At 53.7% G+C, this 20,288-nt stretch overlaps 1 protein-coding gene across 1 annotated transcript in view; it reads right to left on the bottom strand.

Moving 5' to 3' along the window:
• The window catches only part of PEBP4 (phosphatidylethanolamine binding protein 4), a 74,503-nt gene extending 60,865 nt beyond the window's left edge, over nt 1-13,638 (bottom strand). The window contains exons 1-3 of the mRNA XM_017827312.1: nt 13,437-13,638; nt 12,590-12,717; nt 11,779-11,911 (exon numbers count right to left, since the gene is read on the bottom strand). Of these exons, the coding sequence (XP_017682801.1) occupies nt 11,779-11,911; nt 12,590-12,711 (255 nt within the window). The 5' untranslated portion in view covers nt 12,712-12,717; nt 13,437-13,638. The remainder of the gene's footprint in view (nt 1-11,778; nt 11,912-12,589; nt 12,718-13,436) is intronic.
• Between the last annotated feature and the right edge of the window lie 6,650 nt (nt 13,639-20,288).

Below are 20,288 nucleotides of genomic sequence, written 5' to 3'. Positions count from 1 at the left end.
GAGCACGAGGAGCTGGACATGGAGAATGAGGAGCTGGACACAGAGCACGAGGAGCTGGACATGGAGAATGAGGAGCTGGACACAGAGCACGAGGAGCTGGACATGGAGAACGAGGAGCTGGACACAGAGCACGAGGAGCTGGACATGGAGCACGAGGAGCTGGACACAGAGCACGAGGAGCTGGACATGGAGAATGAGGAGCTGCCACCCTGAGTGTCCCCCATGTCCCCCCATAAAGCCACCACGATCCCCCAAAAACGCAGCCCCGCGACGCAGCCGCTTTGATCCTCTGCTTAATTCCTCCTTCCCATTAATTCCCGACCTTCTCTCTCGAGGAGATGCCGAGATCAAATGATTAGTTAAGAGACAGCCGGGGCTGAGGGGAACATGAAAGGGAGAAGTTTTGTTTCAGGATGTTAACCCCGGCGAGGCGGCGCAGGGAAGCGGCGGAGCCGCGAGCCGAGAGCTCCCTCTGCTCCCAGGAAACCCTCTGCTCCCAGGAAAACCTCCCCGGCTCCAAACCCTGCCTGCCCCGGCCCTTCCTCGGGGCCCTGCAAACTCATCACACCCCAGAGGCACCGGCAGCAGCCGCTGCACGGGGAAATGTTTCCTCCAGGGGAGGCACTGCTGCTAAAAAAGTGACAAAAAAGGGGGAAAACGGTCACAAACCCCCTCTTTGGTGCCCCAAAAGTCCATCCAGCAGCAGGGAAGACTCCCCCCCCCCGAAGCAGAATATACTACATATTATATAATATCTGATTTATTAATTGATTAGAGGCAGACCAAGGCAAACAGCAGCACTTCTCCCTCACACGAGCTCCCCTGGGATGGGGGGAAATGAGGGAGTTGTATTTCCGTCATTTGGGAAGGGAAATAAATAAATGCCAGGCCAGAAAGGGGGATTTGGGGAAAGCAGAGCTTAGAACCCAAAATAAAGGGGGAAAGCACGGAGCAGAAAATTATTTCAATTAGAATGAAAACGCATTTTATTAGAAAAAGTGGGCTCATCTTCGATACTCGATCCCAAGAAAAGCAATATCCAGGGCTATAATACCCCATCTCACAGGGAGAATGAGTTATTAAATCAGAAGATGAATGGCTTGCAGTGCAGCTAACTGCTCCAGTTAAGAGAAAAATAGTTATAAACTTACTCTTTGCCCCAAAACACATTCCTCCCCCTCATCCCCGGGCCTCGGCTCTCCCCTCGGGTGAAGCTTCACTCATGTGCCTCATTTTTATGGCTGATAAAAATTCCGGAGGGGAAATTTTAATAGAAGTAAAAATAAGGTGAATTTAGACGGGTGGATTTTTTTTTTTCCTCCTCCCCTTCCCCTCCACCTTTTTTTTTTTTTAAATAAAATTAAAAAAAAAAAAAAAAACCACACTCGAGGAATAAAAATAACCCCGAATAGTTCAATTGTGGGGAAAGGGGAGGGAGGATGTAAATGAAGGAGCATTCTTATGTATAGCAGCGCTCCCCGGTGCAGGGCGACTCGCCCCGCGCCTCTGTTCTGCATGAATAAATCTGGATAAAAATGTAACACTGCAAAGAACTCCAATCCCAGAACTCAGAGAGTGGTTCTCGGAGGCTGGAGCGACACAAGCCGCCAGCTTGGCTGGTTTTTTTTTCCCCCCGTGTTTATAGAGAAAAGGATTGAAACAGTAACACACAACCCCCGTCCCTGCAGGGTCGTAGGGATGGGGGCGACCCCCCCCCTTCAGGTATTGAGGAGAATAAAGGGCTTTGCTGCCAAAAATCACAGGATCATCCAGTTGGAAAAGCCATCCAAGGCTGTGGAGTCCAACCTTTGGCCAGTCCCCACCTCGTCCCGCAGCCCAGAGCTCTGAGTGCCACGTCCAGTCCTTCCCTGGACACCTCCACCACCTCCCTGGGCAGCCCCTTCCAACTTTTAACAACCCTCCCCATGAGGAAATTCCTCCTGACGTCCGACCTGAACGCCCCACTCCCAGAGAGGGCAGCGGGGAGCTCCGGGAACGCTCAGGATCAGGCCACCCCCTCCACCAAGAGCACAACACTCATATTTCCCTCCAGCCCGGCGCTGAGTCTCATCACAAAAATCCCTTTGATTCCAAGCTCCCACGAAACAGAGGTACTGGAAAGTCACCTAATGACTCAATGAGTTTAAAATAGGTGCTGGGAGGTGAGGCCAGCCCAGGGCAGGACCCCCTGGGCACTCCCAACCCCCCCTGAGATGCAGCAGCGCGTCGAACCAGACGGACTTTTTCGCAGCACCACCGACTTTCTCCGCTCCTCTACCTCCGGATACCCACGATATCCCTCCAGCAGGATCTCCCGACCCCCCTGGCAGAGCGTGGCTGCCTGTTACACAACCCTGCTCGGGAGATCCTACGTGGGCAGACGTGGGTTTTCCTCGGAATCGACAGCAGCCTCTCGCTGCGGCTCCGCAGAGCATGAGCAGCTTATATAAACAGCCCTCCGAGTTACCCTGGGAGGGGGCTGCACGGAGCCCCCCCGGGCTGGGGGGGACGCTGGGAGCCACCTTCCCCCCCCTCCCCTTCCCCTCCCCGCTTTTTCTTTCTTTCTCCTTTTTTTCTCCTTTTTTTTTCCCCCCTCTAAAACAACCCAAACCCTTGTGGGGGAAAAAGGCAGCGCGAGAGAGAGAGAAAGAGAGAAAGAGAGAGAGAGAGAAATGACTCAAGTGTTTTGTAACTTGTCACATTCGAAGCTGCAATTTGGAGGCAGGAAGGAGGGATCCAAAATAAGTCGCCCCAACCCCCGATTGTATAACCGAGATTCCCCCTCCCCTCCCGCCGGGGGGGAAAAAATAAAAAAAAAAAAAAAAAGGGGGAATTTCTGCTGCAGATTGGCAGCTGGAAAAAGGCAGGAGAGCTCGGGGTTGTTACAGCACAGGAAGGAGCCCCCAAATTGGGAAGAATTACTCATCCGTGGAAAAGGCTCCTGCGCTGGCAGGGAAGGCGCCGGGGAAGATGCTGCAGGGGAGGAAGGATCCCAGGGATGTTTTCTCCCGGCTCAGAGCCCCGTGGTGAGGCTGAGCTCCCCGGGATGCTCCCTGCAGTGGGAGGTGATGCTGGGGAAGCACAGCTGGAGTGGGAAAGCAGGACAGAGCAGGTTTCCCTGCAGGAAAGGGACCCGGCGAGGGTTGCTGAAGGGCATCAACAACCTCTGCTGCCAAAACTGGGCTCAGAGCAGGCTGGAGCCACCCCACATTCCAGGGAGGGGGTGGGAGATGCTTGGATAATCCCACAGGAAGGCTCCCTCAGGGTTAGGGTGGCAAATACCTCTCCCACACTTCACTTCCCCTCCTGGTTCTCCCCCTCCTCCCAAATCCAAGCCACCAGCACCCAGCAATTCCCAGCATTTTCATCCACATGCTCAGCAACTCAGCACATCCCAGGAGAGCCTGGCTGCACCCAGAGCCTTCTGGAAGAGCAGGAAGGGTGACACCTGCCTGGAATGGGAAGGGTGATGGAGCAGAGACACACACCCCCCCCAATACACTCAACCCACTATTCCAGAGGTCCTGGAGCCTTTCCCTGCCCAAACAAAGCCCAAGGCCAGAGCTGTGGAGCAGGGCCAGGAACATTCCCAGCTCTCCACAGTGTCCCTGCCCCGCCAGGTTCCCCCCTCTGGTTACAGCTGATGAGGGGCAGCAGCAGTGGGGGAGGCAGGAGGGATATTTCCCACCCATTCCCAGTGCCAGCACAGGCAGAGGAGCTGGGGAGGATTCCAGGGAGAGCAGGAGGATGCCAGGAAAGATGAGAAAGATTTTGGGCAGCCATGCCCAGCTCCCCAACGATCAAACATAATCTCAGACCCCACAAATTCAATCTTCAAGGCGCAAGTGCCAGGAGCACCCGGAGGAACCTGCCTGCTGCCATAAACCCTCCTGCCCACCCAAAATGCCACTAATTCCTTCTGAGGAAGCCCAGGCAGGTCCTGGGAATGTCAGGAGACACAGTGAGTGTGACACCCCCCTCGGGGCTCATCGATCTGCCATCGACCACCCCGTGGAAGATTTGAAACCCAGACAGGCTTTGGCATCTGGGGGCAGCACTTCCTGAGGGTCCCCTCCAAAATAAACCACGGAGGGGAGTTTAAAGGAGGGGAAGGGCTGAGCTTTGCAGCCTTTTCTCCAGTGTCACCTCAGCTAAAGGCTCTCAAACCCCGAGTGCCCACACTGGCACATCACAGGGCAGCACAGGCTGTGGTTGGCAGTCAGAACATCCCAGAAAAAAGCCAAATATGGGGCGGGGGGGGAAAAGAAATGGGTTATTTTCAATGGATTCAGCTGCTTCTACAGCACAGTTTGGCTTTGCAATGAAAAACATAATATAAAATCTCTATTTCTTCATTACAGGCCCACCCTGGCAGGTTCATCTCTGCAGCTTTTGGATTAACAGGTGAAAATAAAGTGGGTATAAAGATGCCCTGCGGCCACAGGGACTTGCCCATGCAATAAACCAAGGGGAAAAAAAGCCAAATTCCCAGCAAATTCCCAACCAGAGCACGATCACACCCTCCCTGGGATATCCCCACTGGAATCCTGGACAGCCCATGGAGCATCCCGTCTCCACACAAACACAAGCACCAGCTCCAATTTTAACACAAAACGGGGATAATTCAACACAAAAAACCTACATCTGCGGGAGCAACACAATTATCTCCCGGAGTTAAGCGCTGATGGATAGAAGTTTTAATTACCAAACCTTCTCGTCCTCCCCCACGCACAAAAAAAGTGTATTTTTCTGGCATGTTTATTTAATACTAAAATATGGCAAAATTATATGTTAGTGGAATACGTGCGGGGTGCCCGTGAAGTACAAGACGAGCTGAAATCTGTTTTGTCACCAGAGCTGAAAATATTAGTTCCTTTGATCTCTTTGGCTCCAAAAGCAGCTCTGGAAGGAGAGAGCAGAGAGCAGAACGCGCGGCGCATTCCAGGGCACATCCAGCCCTCGGAGGGGATCGGGGAGGATGGATCCCAGCTCCTGCCTCTGCACGTGCTCCCCGCTCACGCAGGGCCCCGGGGATTGACAACCTCCACTCCTGCACACGTCCCCGTCTCTTGATTTACCCAAAGAGAAGAGCAAGCCCAACCCAGCTGCCTTAATCGCCATGGACAGGGCTAAAGGGTGCCCCTGTCACCCATCAGTATCATTTAGGGCTTGGGCAGCGCCCAATTCCCACGGGGAACGCCCCTTGGAGCTCCGTGCTCATATCAGTCTTGATTTCATTTGGTCCTTCACACCGTTGTCTGGTTCATGTACCCGAGCTGTACAGTAACTCTGTCTGATGCATCCCGTCCCCCGGCAGCGGGATCCGGCTCAGGAGCCACCCTCTGCTCCAAAACCTGGCTGCCAACAGGGAACAGCAGCAGCTCCAGCCTGCTCGAGACCAGCGAGATATAGGTTACTCACTTCCCAACATATAGACAGGCGGAGGTTGCAATCACGAGTGAATCCTCCAGCAGGAATTTTTTTTTTCCTTCCCCCCCCCCTCCCTCCCTTCCTTGGAAATTCACAGCCAACCTGCTAATGAGTCTTTGTGAAACTTGTGCCTTCTTACCTCTAATTTTACAGCCTGTTCGGATTTGAGCTCTGTGGACAGCCTCACATTTGGTTTGGAATTATAGGCTGAGTGGCTGTTCTCTCCTATTATTGTGCTGTCAATCTCGTATTAGCACATTATAATATGCTACACTGAATGCATCTGTTCCGTAGATCACAAGTCCTAATTGTCATTTGTTGAATCACTTTGTCTTATATGATTGTTAAGCAATTATTTCACCCAAAGCAGCTTAAACTTTGATTACTGTATAGTGTTTACAGGGATCAAAGAGAAAATCAGCGGCTGCTTCAAACATTTTGCTGCTGGAACAGTCACAAGTGTGTCCCAGACGCCGGAGATGCCGACACACAGCAACGAGACCGGGTGACCTGTGGGTTCTTCCCACCCTCCTGGCCTGAAGGGGAACATTTTATTTGTCCGGGGTGGTTAAAGGTCCGGCAAACGTGGAGGTAATGAGGCAAATGGGAAGTGACATTCCTGCCAAGATTGCTCATGGAAAGAGGCTCTCATGGCGTGTGACACCAGCTGTCCCAAAGGTCCCCTCCGGTGGGGAAAGGGCCCGGTGGGGAATAACACCCTGTGCTGTGTTGTTAAAGCACTCCGGCGCTTTACATCAAGGGAAAAGCTCCTCAAAAGGCTTGGAAATCAAAGCGGTGCCTTGCTCAGGGATCACATCCCAGAGTGACCCCCCAAAAAAGCACCGGCGCTCGCAGCGGGCGGGTCAGCAGAGGACAGGGCTGGAGCAGCACGGAGAGCCCGCAGCGCGCACAGTTTGTGGCCGTACCACCCCACACTGCAGCCCTCAAAGAGGCACTCTGGTAGCTCACAGCCCTCACACCACCATCCCCTGGCTGCAGGGCCGGGCCCAGGCGCCGGGAGCCGCTGGGCTGGGATGCTGGAATGATGCTGGAATGCCACAGCAGGGTCCCAGGGCATGGGAACCCAAACCAGCAAGGCCAAAGGGAGGGGTTCATCACCAGGGGCTTGGGCTAATCCCCATAATATGGGGCTGACAGCATCGGGAAGGAATGTTGGGCCATTGTTTCTAAGGAGCCCAGACAGGGCTGAGAGAGAAAAAACACTCTGGTGGCTCCGTAACTCCAGACGGTTCCACGAGCCAAGGAGGATACACAAACTGTCAGGAATCTTCTGCTTAAAACCATCTTCTTTAACGAGCCTCAAATTGAACCTGAGTGCCACGGAAAAGGCCCCTCTCAGCCAGCTGCAAATCCCCTCCTGACACAACTGGAGCACAGGAGACTGAACAGACCTTCTCCTCCCTTTGTTAAAAGTTAATGGATTTGCTCATACAAATGATTTTTCCAAATAATGGGCCCCAGCCCCTAGAGCACAGAAACCTTTATAAATCAGGACTGTCCCCAACTCGGCCACCAAGTGCTCACAAAAAGGGGAGAACTGGGGACAAGGCTGGGCTATAACCAAGTGCACTTTGCTGTGGACTCCAGGCACGACCCAAACTCCTGGGAGAGGCTCATTGCCCTGCCCTTCCCTCCCTGGGCATGGCTGGGATCCCCAGTGCCATGGCAGGACATCTCCAGCCCCAGGGCAGCACCCCTGGGTGCTGGTCACAGGTTTGGGCACAGAGAGCTGCTGCATGAACCCCTGAGGGGATCATCCCACGGATCACACAGCCGGGGGCTTTTCCAGCTGCCTTTTCAGCTCCAGTTCGTTCCACCGTGGAAATGGTTTTAAATAAGTGACCTGGACAGCTGCAGAAAGAAGTTGTAGCTCATGGATTGTGGCTTGGCCAGGAGAGGGTTCTTCCAAAAACAACTTAAGTTTAAAATAGTTGAGTTTAGAGTAGGAACCCTGAGAAAAGCACTTTTTTTCTTGCCTGGAATAAAAGTCCTACTCCTTCCCATGTATCCTAAACAATGCATGGCACAGCCCAAAGAAAACCAACGAGGCCTCTAACTAAGGAAGTTGTCAAACCCTGGGATGAAAACAAATCTGGAGGAGCAGGTAAAAGGTAACTCCACAAACCCGCGGCCCGAGAACTCCCGGCAGGTAAAATTGCTTTTTAACAAGGAGACAAGTCCCACCAACGGCATCTGCCGTATGTTTTTATAAAGCCCAGAGATACGTGTTCGAAAAGGCCGGTAAATAAAGTTCCCATCGATTTGATCTCAAGTGTAATCTGTTTTTCTGTCTGCCACCAGCCGCGGCAATAAAAGCGAATCAGGGAACGCGGCGCTCGGGTTAATGCGACGATACATCATCTTCGGGGGGGATTGCTTAGCTGCAGGATTTATAAACTCGCCCCCAAATTGATGCGATGGCCAATTTTCTTTTCCAATTTATTTTTTGGTCGAGCCAAGCAATATCGTGGCAGGGCAAGGAGGACGCATTTCCCGTCCTTCCAGATGTTCTCTCCCGCTCCGGCGGCCCCGGGGAAGGGCCTCCGGCAGCTCCTCTGCTGGGGTTTTTTTTGGGAAGGTGCCGGTGGAAGCTTTAATATTTGGGGTTTGCTCCGTGTTACAGCCTTACAGTGGTACCCAAAGGGTGTGTGGGGTGTGCACAGAGAAAGTTATTCGGTGTTCGGGGGGTCTTCCAGTGAGGACTGAGCATCCCCTGCATCCCAGGGCTGCATCCCACATGGACTGAGCATCCCCAGCATCCCAGGGCTGCATCCCACATGGACTGAGCATCCCCAGCATCCCAGGGCTGCATCCCACATGGACTGAGCATCCCCAGCATCCCAGGGCTGCATCCCACATGGACTGAGCATCCCCAGCATCCCAGGGCTACGTCTCCCAGTCCTCTGCACACCAGGACAGACCAACTGGCTGCTCTGCTCCAGCACAGGGCTGGGAGACAGGCACTTCCCACCCACCCAAAACGTGGGCACAAGCTGTGCCCAGCAGTCAAAGGGTTTCTAAGGTACCCAAACCATCCCTAACCAAACTCCTGTGCCTGGCAAAGCATCCCTTACTCCTGTGCCTGCCTGTGTTGCTCTCAGAGATGCAGCCAGACACAACAGCTGCCTTCACTGCATCAAAAGAGTCCAAAAATGGGTCTTTGGGGCAGCAGAAGTGATGTTTGATAGAGCTGGTTTTAACAGCCCCGTGTTCAAACTGGACAAGCATCATGGAAAATTAAAAACCACTCTAACCACACATAAAACAACGTATTAAAGTCCTCCAGGCCAGGTTTTGATGCCACCAGAGCTCAGCTTTGCAAGATGCCACCTCACTTTAAGGCCCTTCACCCAAAAACATCAAGGAGCACCAAAGGCTGGGAGGGGAGACCTTGGGCACAGGCAGGGTCAAACCTGACCCCCCTCGCAAAATCCATCACCAGTAACTGGGACAAGGATGGGAAACATCCCATTCCCTCCCTCCCTCCCTGGAAAACTGATAAATATTTCCAGAGATAAAAACAAACACTCCGCATTTGGCTTTTTTGGTGGTTGTTTTTCTTGAAGAGACAAAGTGTTCCACACAGAGCCGACACTTCCTACACAAGTTTGCATCCTCAAACCCCGAGTTTTTCTGCCGCTGATTCGGGTGGAAAAAAAAAGCATCTCCAGCCCTTCACCCAGCCCTCAGCACCCCAGCCAGGGATCACTGAGCCTCTCGTGTGCCCGGGAGCATCACGTGGAGGACAGAGACAACTCTGGGGAAGTGAGGTTTCCCCTTCTCACTCTGGGAACAAATAAAGGATAATCAAGTTTCCTGGGCTTCGAAAATCCCATCATAAGCCACGAAAACAACTCACACACCTCAGCCCTGTGACGCAACTCTTGTTCCCACTCGATTTAGGGTGATTTTTTTGTTGTTTTTTTGAGGGAATAATATTATGCTGAAGCATCCTTACGGGTTCAGGAGTAAGAGAATGAAATATTCCTATAAAGAAAAGTCTGAAGCATTTCAGATCCAGTTCTCTGTGATGGGTTTAAGGCCGGCCAGCCCCTTGCCCAAAATTAACCCTGGATGAAGCTGGAACGTTCAGCTGGGGATGTGGTTGTTTTTCTTTTTTTTGGGAAGGGCCAGAGGAGAAAAATCAACACAAACCACGGGAAGCAGCAGGACCCGTGTCCTCAGATGCCGCCTGAGCACAAGATGTGCTGAGATGTCTTGGAAGGAAACGGTGCCAAATCCATCAGCAGAGCCAGCCCCGATGCCAGCGGGAGCCACTGGCCCCCTGGGAGGGGCTCCCCAGGGATCTGCCCCCCTCCCTGGGCCACAGCTGGGGTCCCATCCCAAAATAAACGGGTGCTGGTGACACACACCCGGCTCCCAAACCCCAACTGGGGATGTTCACTCCCCTGCCCTCGTTTTTGGGCTCAGGGATGCAGAGCCTGCATCCCCCTGGCACAGCGGGGAAGGGTCTGGCTCTCATCCCTAAAATCCTCCCCCAGCCCGGCAGCACCGTTCACCCAACGGAGACACATCCACCAGCCAGTCCCTTCCCTTCTCCCTGCCGGGCTTTGCTTTCCAGGACTAAAATATAAAGGAAAACAACTGCCTGGGAAACAACAATCCCTGGGAAACTTCAAACTCCTGGAAAGCGCCGCGGGGCCGACGGGTGATCCCGTGTGCAGCAGCCTCTGCCAGGAAGGAGGGTTATTTTGGAAGAATCAGACATCTTTAAGGGAAAGTTCTACTTCAAACCATGTGATCCACCGGGGGAAGAGACTTCCCAGACGGCGAGGAAGAGCCGGAAAAACGGATTGTTAACGCCCCGAGGCAGAGGAGAAGTGAGTTTTCCCTTATCGAGCTGCGCCAGGGCTGGAGCCAGCGATGGGAAACACGGCAATTATTGGGATTCGGGAGTTCTTGGGGTGCCAGCAAGGATTTCACAGGGATTTGGGAACGCTGAGAGTCGACGCCACCACATCCTCGGACACCCAGCTGGACACGGCGGGCAGAATTCCCTCCCTGAACAGCTCCCACTTGTTCACCTGCTCCCCTGCCCAGGGCACGCCCAGCAGTCCCCCAGTCGCTCCCAGTTTTCCCAGTTGCTCCCAGTTTTCCCAGTCGCTCCCAGTTTTCCCAGTCCCTCCCAGTCCCGGCGGCGCTGGAGCTCGGGAAGTTCAATGCTACCACCTGGTGGCATCAGGGTGGAACTGCAGCACCGGGACCCCCCCCCAAACTCCTCATCCCGAATTCCATCGGGATCCCGCAGCAGCACCGGCTGGAAATACCAAATCCCAGATATCAAAGCCAGAGCGTGGGATGGTCTTTAAAAATATTGACAAAAAAAAAAAATCGTAAAAATATTTTTCTTTTTTCTTTTTTTTTTTTTTGGTGGCAAAAAAATTAAATTAAAACGGCCACGGCGAAGGGAAAAAATAAAAAATAAAAGGGTCCAGAATACACCAAAAATTAAATGACCACAAGAGAGGAAAAAACATTGAAGTGGCCAAAACATAGCAAAAAAAAAAAAAATAAAAATTTACAGCAGCCACAATGCAGCAAGAAAATTATTTAAATTTTTTCCTACACTGTGGCCACTTAGTTCATATTTTCCCCGATGTTGTGGCCGTTTAATTAATTTTTTAAAAAACAGCCACACGACAGCAAAAATTAAATTCATTAGGTGGCCACAACACAGCAAAAAAATTAAATCATTAAGTGGCCAAATATAGCAAAATTTTAAATCATTAAGTCCTCACAGTGTAGCAAAAAAAAAAAAAAAGGTATTTAATTTCTTTGCTACATTCTGGCCACTTAATAAAATGGTCACAATATAAAAAAAAAAAAAATTAATACTTTTAGAAGGGCATAATGTGGCAAAAATTTAAATGATTAAGTAGCCACAGTGTAGGGAATATTATAAGTGGCTACAAGGTAGGCAAAATAACGTTTATAATGCAGAGGATATTTTTAATTGAATGTCTGGAATATGGCGAAAATATTTATTAAATGGCTACAGTGTGGCAGAAATATTTGTTAAGATGGCTGCAACGTAGCCAAAATATTTAGGAAATGGCCAGGGTAGCAAAAAAAAATATTTAAAAGTGGCCTCAAGGTAGTAAAAACAAAAGTGTGACTGCAGGAAAAGACGATTTAACTGCAACAACGTAGGAAAAAAATAATAATAAACGGTCACAATGTCGGGGAAAAAAAGTTTGTCCACGCTCAGACTTGCACAAAACCTCTGAAGCAACGGGAAAAAAGGCTGAAAGAAGTCACCCCAATCCCAGTAAATTCCTTGGACGTGGAAGCTGGAGCAGGACTCACCTTCTCAGCCCAGGAGTAGCGGATGTGGGGGCTGCCCCATTCCCGGCTGAGCCGCCGCCGGTAGCCGTGGCACTTGGGGACGTAGGAGCAGGACACGTCCCCCACGTCGGGGTAGATCACTTCCAAATCCCCTCTGGAGAAGAGGGAAGAGAGTACAAGGTGAGATCCTGCGGTGCCGGAGGTGGGAATCGGCGCCACGTCCCCATCCCAGGCTCGGGATGGGGTTGGAATGGGGGATCCAAAGGGGGATCCAAAGGTGGTGCAGCGAACACAGGACGGAGCCTCTGCTCCTGCTCCCGGGCAGCAGCAGGAATTTAAACTTTCATTACCAGATACTGGGAGGAAATCCCTCCCTGTGAGGGTGGGGAGGCCCTGGAATGGATTTCCCAGAGGACACCCCATCCCTGGAAGTGTCCAAGGCCAGGTTGGACAGGGCTTGGAGCAACCTGGGCTAGCAGGAGGCGTCCCTGCCCATGGCAGAGGGTGGAACAGGATGATCCTTAAAGTCCCTTCCAAGCAAACCATCCCAGGATTGCATGGAAAAGCAGTCTTTTCTACAGCATCCTGTCATCCCTGACGCTGTAAAAGTCACTTTTAAAGCCCCCACACGACAGGCCAGGGAATAACTTGAGGCGGCCAGAAACAGCCCGGATTCCTGGCAAAAGGAGGAAAACAGCCAGTGTTTATAGTGCTGGCAAAGGGGATACTGGAATTCCTGTCCCAGGAGGTGACACATTGGACACTGAGGGCAGCCCGTGGTGGGATGTCCCAGGGCTGGTGCAGGTGAGGAAGGGGACAGAGCATCACTCACCTGCAGAAGTCCTTGTCCGAGTCGCTGAGTGTCTGGAAGATGCAGGTTCGGGAAGTGTGGTTCCCCCGGACGCCGGTGAGGAACAGGCTGAGAGCCACCAACACGGCGCTCAGGAGCCTCATCCTGCCCTGGGGGACAGAGGGACAGGCAGGGTCAGCCCCCACCACACTCCAGTTCAGCTCCCAGCCCCAAAACCAGCTCCAGGAAAAGCCCTGACGCATCACCTTCCTCTCCAGTTCCACAACTTTTATCCCAGTTACCCCCTGCCAGCAAACCCCGAGCCCCCCGCAAGACCCCCCATCTCAGAGGACCCGTTTCCACCAGGCTGGTGCATCGTCACCCTCCACGTGGCACCGGGGCTGTGCCCATGTGGTGGCACAAGGCTCAGCACCACGGTGATCCCTGTGACACCACACAGCCCGGGCAGCTCCAAGAGGGGACAGAGTCCCCGTCTCCAGCTCCTGGCCCTGCTGCTCTCCCTAACACGACGGAAAAGATGGAAAACTGGGATCAGGCTCGCTCACGGTCTATCCAAGACCGTCACCAAAGGACACACAACCAACCACCACACCCTGACACGTCCCCGGCCCCAGGCAGGGTCTCTGCAGGGGAACAGCCCGAGGGTTCACCCCGAACCCATCCAGGGCAGAGCTCTTCCCGCACCAGGACAGCCATGGACACCCAGGTTAAAGCCATACAAAGCCTTGAGGACGAGGAGACACGGGGTTTTTATTCGTCCACCCCCCTGCCAAGCCCAGCTCCAGCCCTCGCCTCCCCAGGCCACACCAGCCTGCTGGACCCAGGAGCCAACAGGGCCACCGGGACCGGCCCTGCCCGAGCCACTTACCGGGGTCCCGGGGACGGCTGAGCAGCTCCCAGGCAAAGCCCGGAGGTTTGAGGTTGCCGTGGAGATGGTTTCCTTGGAAGGAAGGGAAAGAAGGGACCGGGAACTGAAAGCAAAACCCCAGGGAAGGGGCAGCTCGTTGCTCGAGAGCTGCCAACGGGTTTCAACCCCCCAACGGTCCCCAACGGCCCCAACAGCTCCGGGGTCCTCCCCTGCCCAACCCCCCCCCTCACACACACACACTCCCTGCACTGGAGGCTTCCAAGCTGATTAGGAAGGATGTGACCCAAACATTCATTTGCCAGTCTCCTCCATTGCCTAATCAGTCCTGGATGAGGCACATGCAGAAATCCCCCAGCCAGTTGGGAGCAGGGATTACACCACAGACTGTATCATTATATAATGAGGCGCCGGCACGCAGAGCGAACACGAGCGAGGACCAGCAGCGCTGTCATCCTGGAGAGAGAGGCACCAGGCTCCAACTAATTGGAAACATTAATGTATTGGGAATGATCTGGAGGGTTTAGGGGCTAATGGCTCTGGTTCCCACGCTGCAGCCGGTAATTAGAGCCCTGATCCCTGCAAACGGGCTCACGTGAGTAATGCCTTTCCCATCGGAGTCAGGGGTGCTGGTTCACATGAGTCAGGAGAGCCACAGCGGGGTTTGCATCCTCACAGTGGCCCAGGCCACGGGGGGTTGATGAGCCGGGGGTGCCCAGACCCAGCAGGGCTGGTAATCAGCACAAACTGCCCCAAAACTCTGCCGTGGAAAGGCGGATTTCTGAGAAAAGCAGGAGCTCCCTTGGAAAACTGAGCGTGTGGCTGGAAGTTTAGCAACAGGCAGCAGGCAAAGGTCGGGACAGACACAGGGGCTTGGACACCAGGAGAGCTGGAGACGTGGACTCTCACCTTGGTAAACCATCATGGAATGGTTTGGACTGGAAAGAACTTCAAAGGTCATCTCATTCCACCCCCTGCCATGGGCAGGGACACCTTCCACTAGCCCAGGTTGCTCCAAGCCCTGTCCAGCCTGGCCTTGGACACTTCCAGGGATCCAGGGGCAGCCTCAGCTTTCTCTGGGCAACCTGTGCCAGGGTCTCCCCAGCCTCACAGGGCGGAATTTCTCCCCCATATCCCATCTATCCCTGCCCTCTGGCAGTGGGAAGCCATTCCCTGTGTCCTGTCCCTCCAGCCCTTGTCCCAAGTCCCTCTCCAGCTCTCCTGGAGCCCCTCCAGTCCCCTTGGCTCCTGCAGTCACTTTGCAGTGGTTACTTGGGGGAACCAGAGGTTCCCAAAACAACAGCAAAAGAGAAATGGGATAAACTCCGAACAGGGATATTTTATTTCAAGGCTGGAGGCAGAGAAGAGCCCTTCCCACAGAGGCCATATGAGCCACTTCCACCCAGAGATCTCCTGAGGATTGGCACAAAATGGGTTTGCCAATAGACAAGGTGCAGAGGGATCCCCCGGGGATGCTTTGGGAGGAAAACTCACGGGAGCAGCAATTTTACAGCATCTCACACAAGATGAACTCTGGCTTCTCTCCCTAATAAAGATCTACAGCAGAGTCATTACAGGGATCTTATTTCCCCTGCTCAGGGAGACAGAGTGTGAGAGGCAGCAGGATAAAAGGCCGGGATAAAAATCCACGGGAAAGTGCTGCCAGAGCCAGGCATCAGCTCCTGGGTGACATTCCTGAAGGTCAGGTGGGCTCCTGAGGGGCAGGAGGCTCCTGGAATATCTCCTTTCCAAACCCATGCACAGAGCAAGGTGACTCTGAGCTGTCCCTGCCTGCACAAACCCTCCATTCCCAAAAACTGACACCAGGAATGGGTGGTTTCCACTGGCATCATCCCCCTCCTCGGCTCTGCCTGTGCCTGGAGCTCTCAGGGCTGGGCAGAAGCAGAGAAAACCCAAAAGCCTGCATGGTGCAGCTTCCCCTGGGGAGAAGGATCCTCCCAGGTCCAGACACAGATCCAGAGGTGTCAAACCAGGGCTGGAGCAGGAGCCAGGCTCCCTCTCCCAGCAATCCCAGGGTGTTCCCTCTCCTGACTAAGCAGTGCAGGACTGCAGGAATCCTGTCTTTCCAGCTGGTGTTGTGCTGTGGACGAGGCTCAGGGCTGGGGGAAAGATGTTCCTCCAGGATTTGCCCCTACAATGAAGGGGGGTGAGATGAGAGAGAATTGCCCTGCACTTAAAATCTTTCACACTTTCTTTGGCAAAGCCATCATTGAAAATCCCACTGCAGACCCCCTCCTGCTCGGTTCTCCCACCTTCCACGAGGCTCCCAATTTTTGGGAGTTAAAATAAAGCTTTCAGAGGTACCAAGTGCAAGATTAATTTGGTTACTCAATGATGTGAAGGCCAAGGAAGCAAAGCACTGCCTATATCACTACAATTCATTTGGGAGGAGATTATTTAAATATATACATAAAATATATATATTGCATTTGTCCCCATATCGCTTCAATTCATTTGGGAGGAGATTATTTGAATATATATAAAATAAATATATATATATATTCCATTTGTATCCCCACCAAACAGTTCTAAAAGTCACTGAAAAGCCTTTCACAGTTGGGCAAAACTGAGATATGGGTCAGGAAATTATTTTCCTATTAGTTTTTGGGATGAAAAGGCTCTTAATAAAAGGCAAACACCTCAAGGGAGGGAAGGGAGGGAGAAGTCTGGGGCTTGTTTTAACAGCAACAAAACACCTGTGAAAGCCAAAGCACCTCTGTGGGAGCCAAATTACACATGGGCTGATCCACGGGGCCACAAATGGTGTTGGCAGAGGGAAGGAGAAGGTGCTTTGTTGCACATCACACCTCTGCAGACCACCCTTGACGCTCTCCCATAGCCCCATAAGGTGCCAAAAATATCTCCCAGGGAGCACAGAGAGCCCTGGGACACAGGTGAGCCAAATATATGAGTATTTGGAGGAGCCCCAGGGCCATCAGCTGAACCTGATGAGCTCTCAGAGCTCCCACTTGTGCAGAGCCTCCAGCCCTGCCGCAGTTTGTTCTCTTAATTCTGGGTCTTAACGCAAAGCAGGTGTTTCCAGATCACAATCTCCCTTTGAAGGGTCAGAAGAAACCTGCTTTTACTTCTGACACTGGGCCAAGAACTCATTGTTTGCAAGCTTTGGAACTTCCCATCCCCTCCCGTGGCTTCCTGCTGCCCTGAGCTCCAGATAAACCCGAGCCACGCACAGGCCACTGCAGTGATTGTTTCATCCTCTCCCTGCCACAACGGGCTGTTTTCTTGGAATCTAAGCTTGCTCCCATCCCCTTCCATCAGGTGATCTCAGCTCTCCCCAGACATGAACTGCCTGCAGGGACAGGGAGGAGTCACCAGGCTCGAGCTGCCCCAGTGACACAGGAAGCCTGGCACTTGTGGGGGGGGTTTATTTCCTCCCAGCTTCGGGCTGAAGAAGAGTTTTAACTCACTGCTGAAGCCATTTAAAAGCTCTATCCCTTTCTTGCCAGAGAGCCAAAGCTCTGGGAAACAAGGGTTTATTCTCCTTTTCGTGGGCAAAAGCATTTCTGAGCAATAAATATGCCCCTTGTACTCCCACCCGAGACCCCCAAGCATCAGTCCAGCCCAGCTGCTGCAGGAAGAGCTCAGCTCTTCCTTCAATATCCAGCATTTTCCTCTGATCTGGGAGAAAAATCCCAGTTCCAGGTGGCACCCCCGTGACTCGGTTTCCCCATGGAGGGGCCACTGAGGGACCCGTGAGCAAAGCACCTGAAGACCTCCTAGAAACCAACTCCTACAGCCTGAAAAAAATCACTGAAAAACCAGTATTTACACTGTTGATACCAACCAGCAAGAGGGGAGAAAGCAAAGGACTTGGCAGAGCCTCAGTGGCCAGGGGAATTCCCTCAATCTTGGCCTCGCAGGAAGCCCATTTTTCAGCTCTTTATTCCATGGCAATCAGAAAAGGAAACAGAAAACCACATCCTCTCTCCATTCATAACCTGCTGCACCTCCAGTCCTGCCCTGGCCTTGCTGTGCCTCTTATCTCCCCTCTCCACAGGCTGTCCTCACATTTCCCTCCTTGCATGGCCAACAACTTCATTCCCTGCTCTAATTGAACAACCACAAGGTCGCCTTCACCTTGTCCCAGCCAACCCTCAGGGCAAGAGCTTTGTGAGTAGAAAAACCCATTTATCCCAGGACAGGCCATAAATTTGCATCTGCACTGATTTCTGGGGCTGAGTCTCCTCCTTGGAGAATTTTAAGTGGATTGAAGGGATGGGACAGATTTATTGGGCTCTGTGGTCTGGAGTTTTCCTGGGTCTGTTTAGTGCCATGTCGGGGTCAGGGGTTAAAGACCCCAGATCATAAAGGGTGAGCCTGGATTTTTGTGTCTTTACAGCATTAATAGGATGCTGGGGCAAAATACAGAGTGAGGGGGTTGTATTTATTCCCCCCCAACCAGGGCCCTGTGGGCCTGCAGGCTGGAACAGCAGAGCTTTGCATTGTGCAGAGCACCAGGTGCAGATCCCCGGTGCAGATTAACACAGAAGGATTTTTGGCTTTTCTCTTTATACCTGCCAAAGCTCCAGCACTGAACTCCCACCCCCCCTCCTGCCCCATTTTCCTGGCAGGAAGCCGTGGCTGGTCAAGCTGGATTAAACATCACTGTCACCAGCAGCATGGGAGGGTCAGGGGTGGCTGAAGGGCAAGGGTCAGAGCCCCCAAAAAGGGGGGGGTTGGACCCACAGCATCCACCTCCTGCAGCACCCTCTGAGCAGGAATCTCTGTGGGATCAGGGAGGGGATGCTTTTTACCTTGGAGGTTGGTAGCGCCTCGCAGCTCCTCGCAACAGAAGGTGCCAGTGCAGCACAAACCAACCACCAGAGCAGAGCCAGGGCTGCTGAGACCCCCAAAACCTTCCTTGGCACCAGCCCCCCTCCCTCTGCCTCAGCTGGGCATCGCAGGAGCACCCGGGAGAGGAGGAATATCCGATGTTTTCCAGGCACTGAGCGCTCAGCAGGGTACAGCCCCCCGAGCCTGGCAGCAGCCCACGGAGCCACCCCCGCGCTGCATCACACGGGGATCACCCCTTCTCCTGCCGGCCCCATCCCAAACCTCAGCTCCGGCAGCACGACGAGCAGGAACACATTCCATCCCCTGCAGCCTCCGGCACCTCCACCCGTGCCATTCCTGGCTCGGGGACGGGGCCACCCACCTCCACACCCCAGCCCAGCCCCATCCGTGAACTCCTCTCCCGGAGCAGCATCTGGCTGCTCCAACCCGGGAGCAGTTGGCACGTCTGGGGAGGTCACGGGGAGGACGCGGAGCCCGGGGGAGGTGACCTTGGTGGCAGCCGGGAGCCGGCCGGTCCCGCAGCGCTGGATGCGCGGCGTTGCACAACCAACACCTGGCAGAGCCCACCCTGCCTCGGCAGGTACCTTGTGACTGCTCCCGCCGGAGCTGCGGCTCCTTCTGAGGAAGGTCTTCTATTTTGGGAAGAATGTTTTCACTCGGCCTATATTAAGCACATTCATTTCGCAGTCACAAGGCAGGCGCTGAGCGGTGCGGGAGCCTCTTCTCCTCCAGCAGCTCCTCAGCCTGGCAAGATCCCGGATCCCAGCGGTGTTGGCACACGCCAGCCCAGCCCGCTGCTCGCCGGGACTCTGCCAAATTGCAATCCCGTTCGCATTCCTTCCCATTCACACCGGCGAACTGCTCAGCACCTCTTTTAAATTCCTGGCTCGAATTCCATCACCGCCCCCCCCCCCATCCCGGCTCCTGGAGACGGGAAAAGCCGCCGAGCGTTGCTGCAACACCGACACGCGACGGCAGCGTGGAGGGAAAGCATTGAGAAACCCTCAGGTGTGGCCTCTGCTCCCCAGGGAAGCTGCGTGGGCAGGGGACGACAGCGGGACTGGGTTAGGGAAGGGTCAGCCAGGCTTTTCCACCTTTTTACCCCCGCTCCTTCGGGACGCTGGGCCCCGGTGAGGAGGTGGATCTCTGCCCCGTGCCTCGTGGACGCTCTAATTGTGATTACAGCCCTCTGGGGATGACAGCAAAAGATAAACAAACGCCTCTCCCAGGTCTCACGGCCCGGCTGGATGAGGCTCGTGGGAAAGCCCTGGGGCAACGGGATAATGAGGAGCTGGGGATGAGCAAGGAGCATCCTCTGCTCTGACTCAGGCGGGGCTCAGCTTGGCCCCACGAGCCAGCCCGTCGAGGTGCGATGGGCAGGGCAGGACCCCGAGGCTTCGCTGCCCGTCCCGCTGCTCCCCCCTGCCAGCTGGGCTTGGGGACCTGCGTGGAATTTAGGCCGGCTGGGCAGGGATGGCTATAAATAGCATCGTTTCAGATTCAGCCTGCTCATCCCTTCAGTCTCTGGGTTATTTTCTCCTTCTTTCCACGGCTCTCTGCGGGCTGGGATGAAGGGGAAGCACAGGCTGGACCCTCCCTGAAGTCACACAGGGAAAACAGGGAGACGGAACAGTTAAATTGGTTCGAATCCCCGATGTTGATGCACTTATGGCAGATTAACCTTTGCATCAATAGACTCCCCAAATCACACTAAACTGGCTTAACCCTTCCCTAAATGGGTTTAACTGGTTTGCAGCAGGGGCTCGTACAGGTTTAACGAGCTCAGCTGAGTCCCAGTAGTGGTGCTTTCCTGGGTAAGCCCTGAGCCCCCATCACAGGTCTGTGCAGAGAGCGGCCCCAGGCCCTCCCCCAGCTGCTTTGTGGGCTGGAAGGAGTGGGGATAACTCCCCTGAGCATAGATATCATTTCCAGAAGGTTCTCCCAGCCCCCCAGTGTTTTTTTTTCCCAGCCCCTTGGCACACCGGCTCAGGAGGGGACCCCAAAATGCTCCTTATTTCC

This window comes from Lepidothrix coronata, unplaced genomic scaffold (assembly GCF_001604755.1).
Source record: "Lepidothrix coronata isolate B3197 unplaced genomic scaffold, Lepidothrix_coronata-1.0 Scaffold137, whole genome shotgun sequence".
In the NCBI taxonomy this organism is placed as follows: Eukaryota; Metazoa; Chordata; class Aves; order Passeriformes; family Pipridae; genus Lepidothrix; species Lepidothrix coronata.
This window is presented reverse-complemented; position numbering and strand designations above follow the sequence as displayed.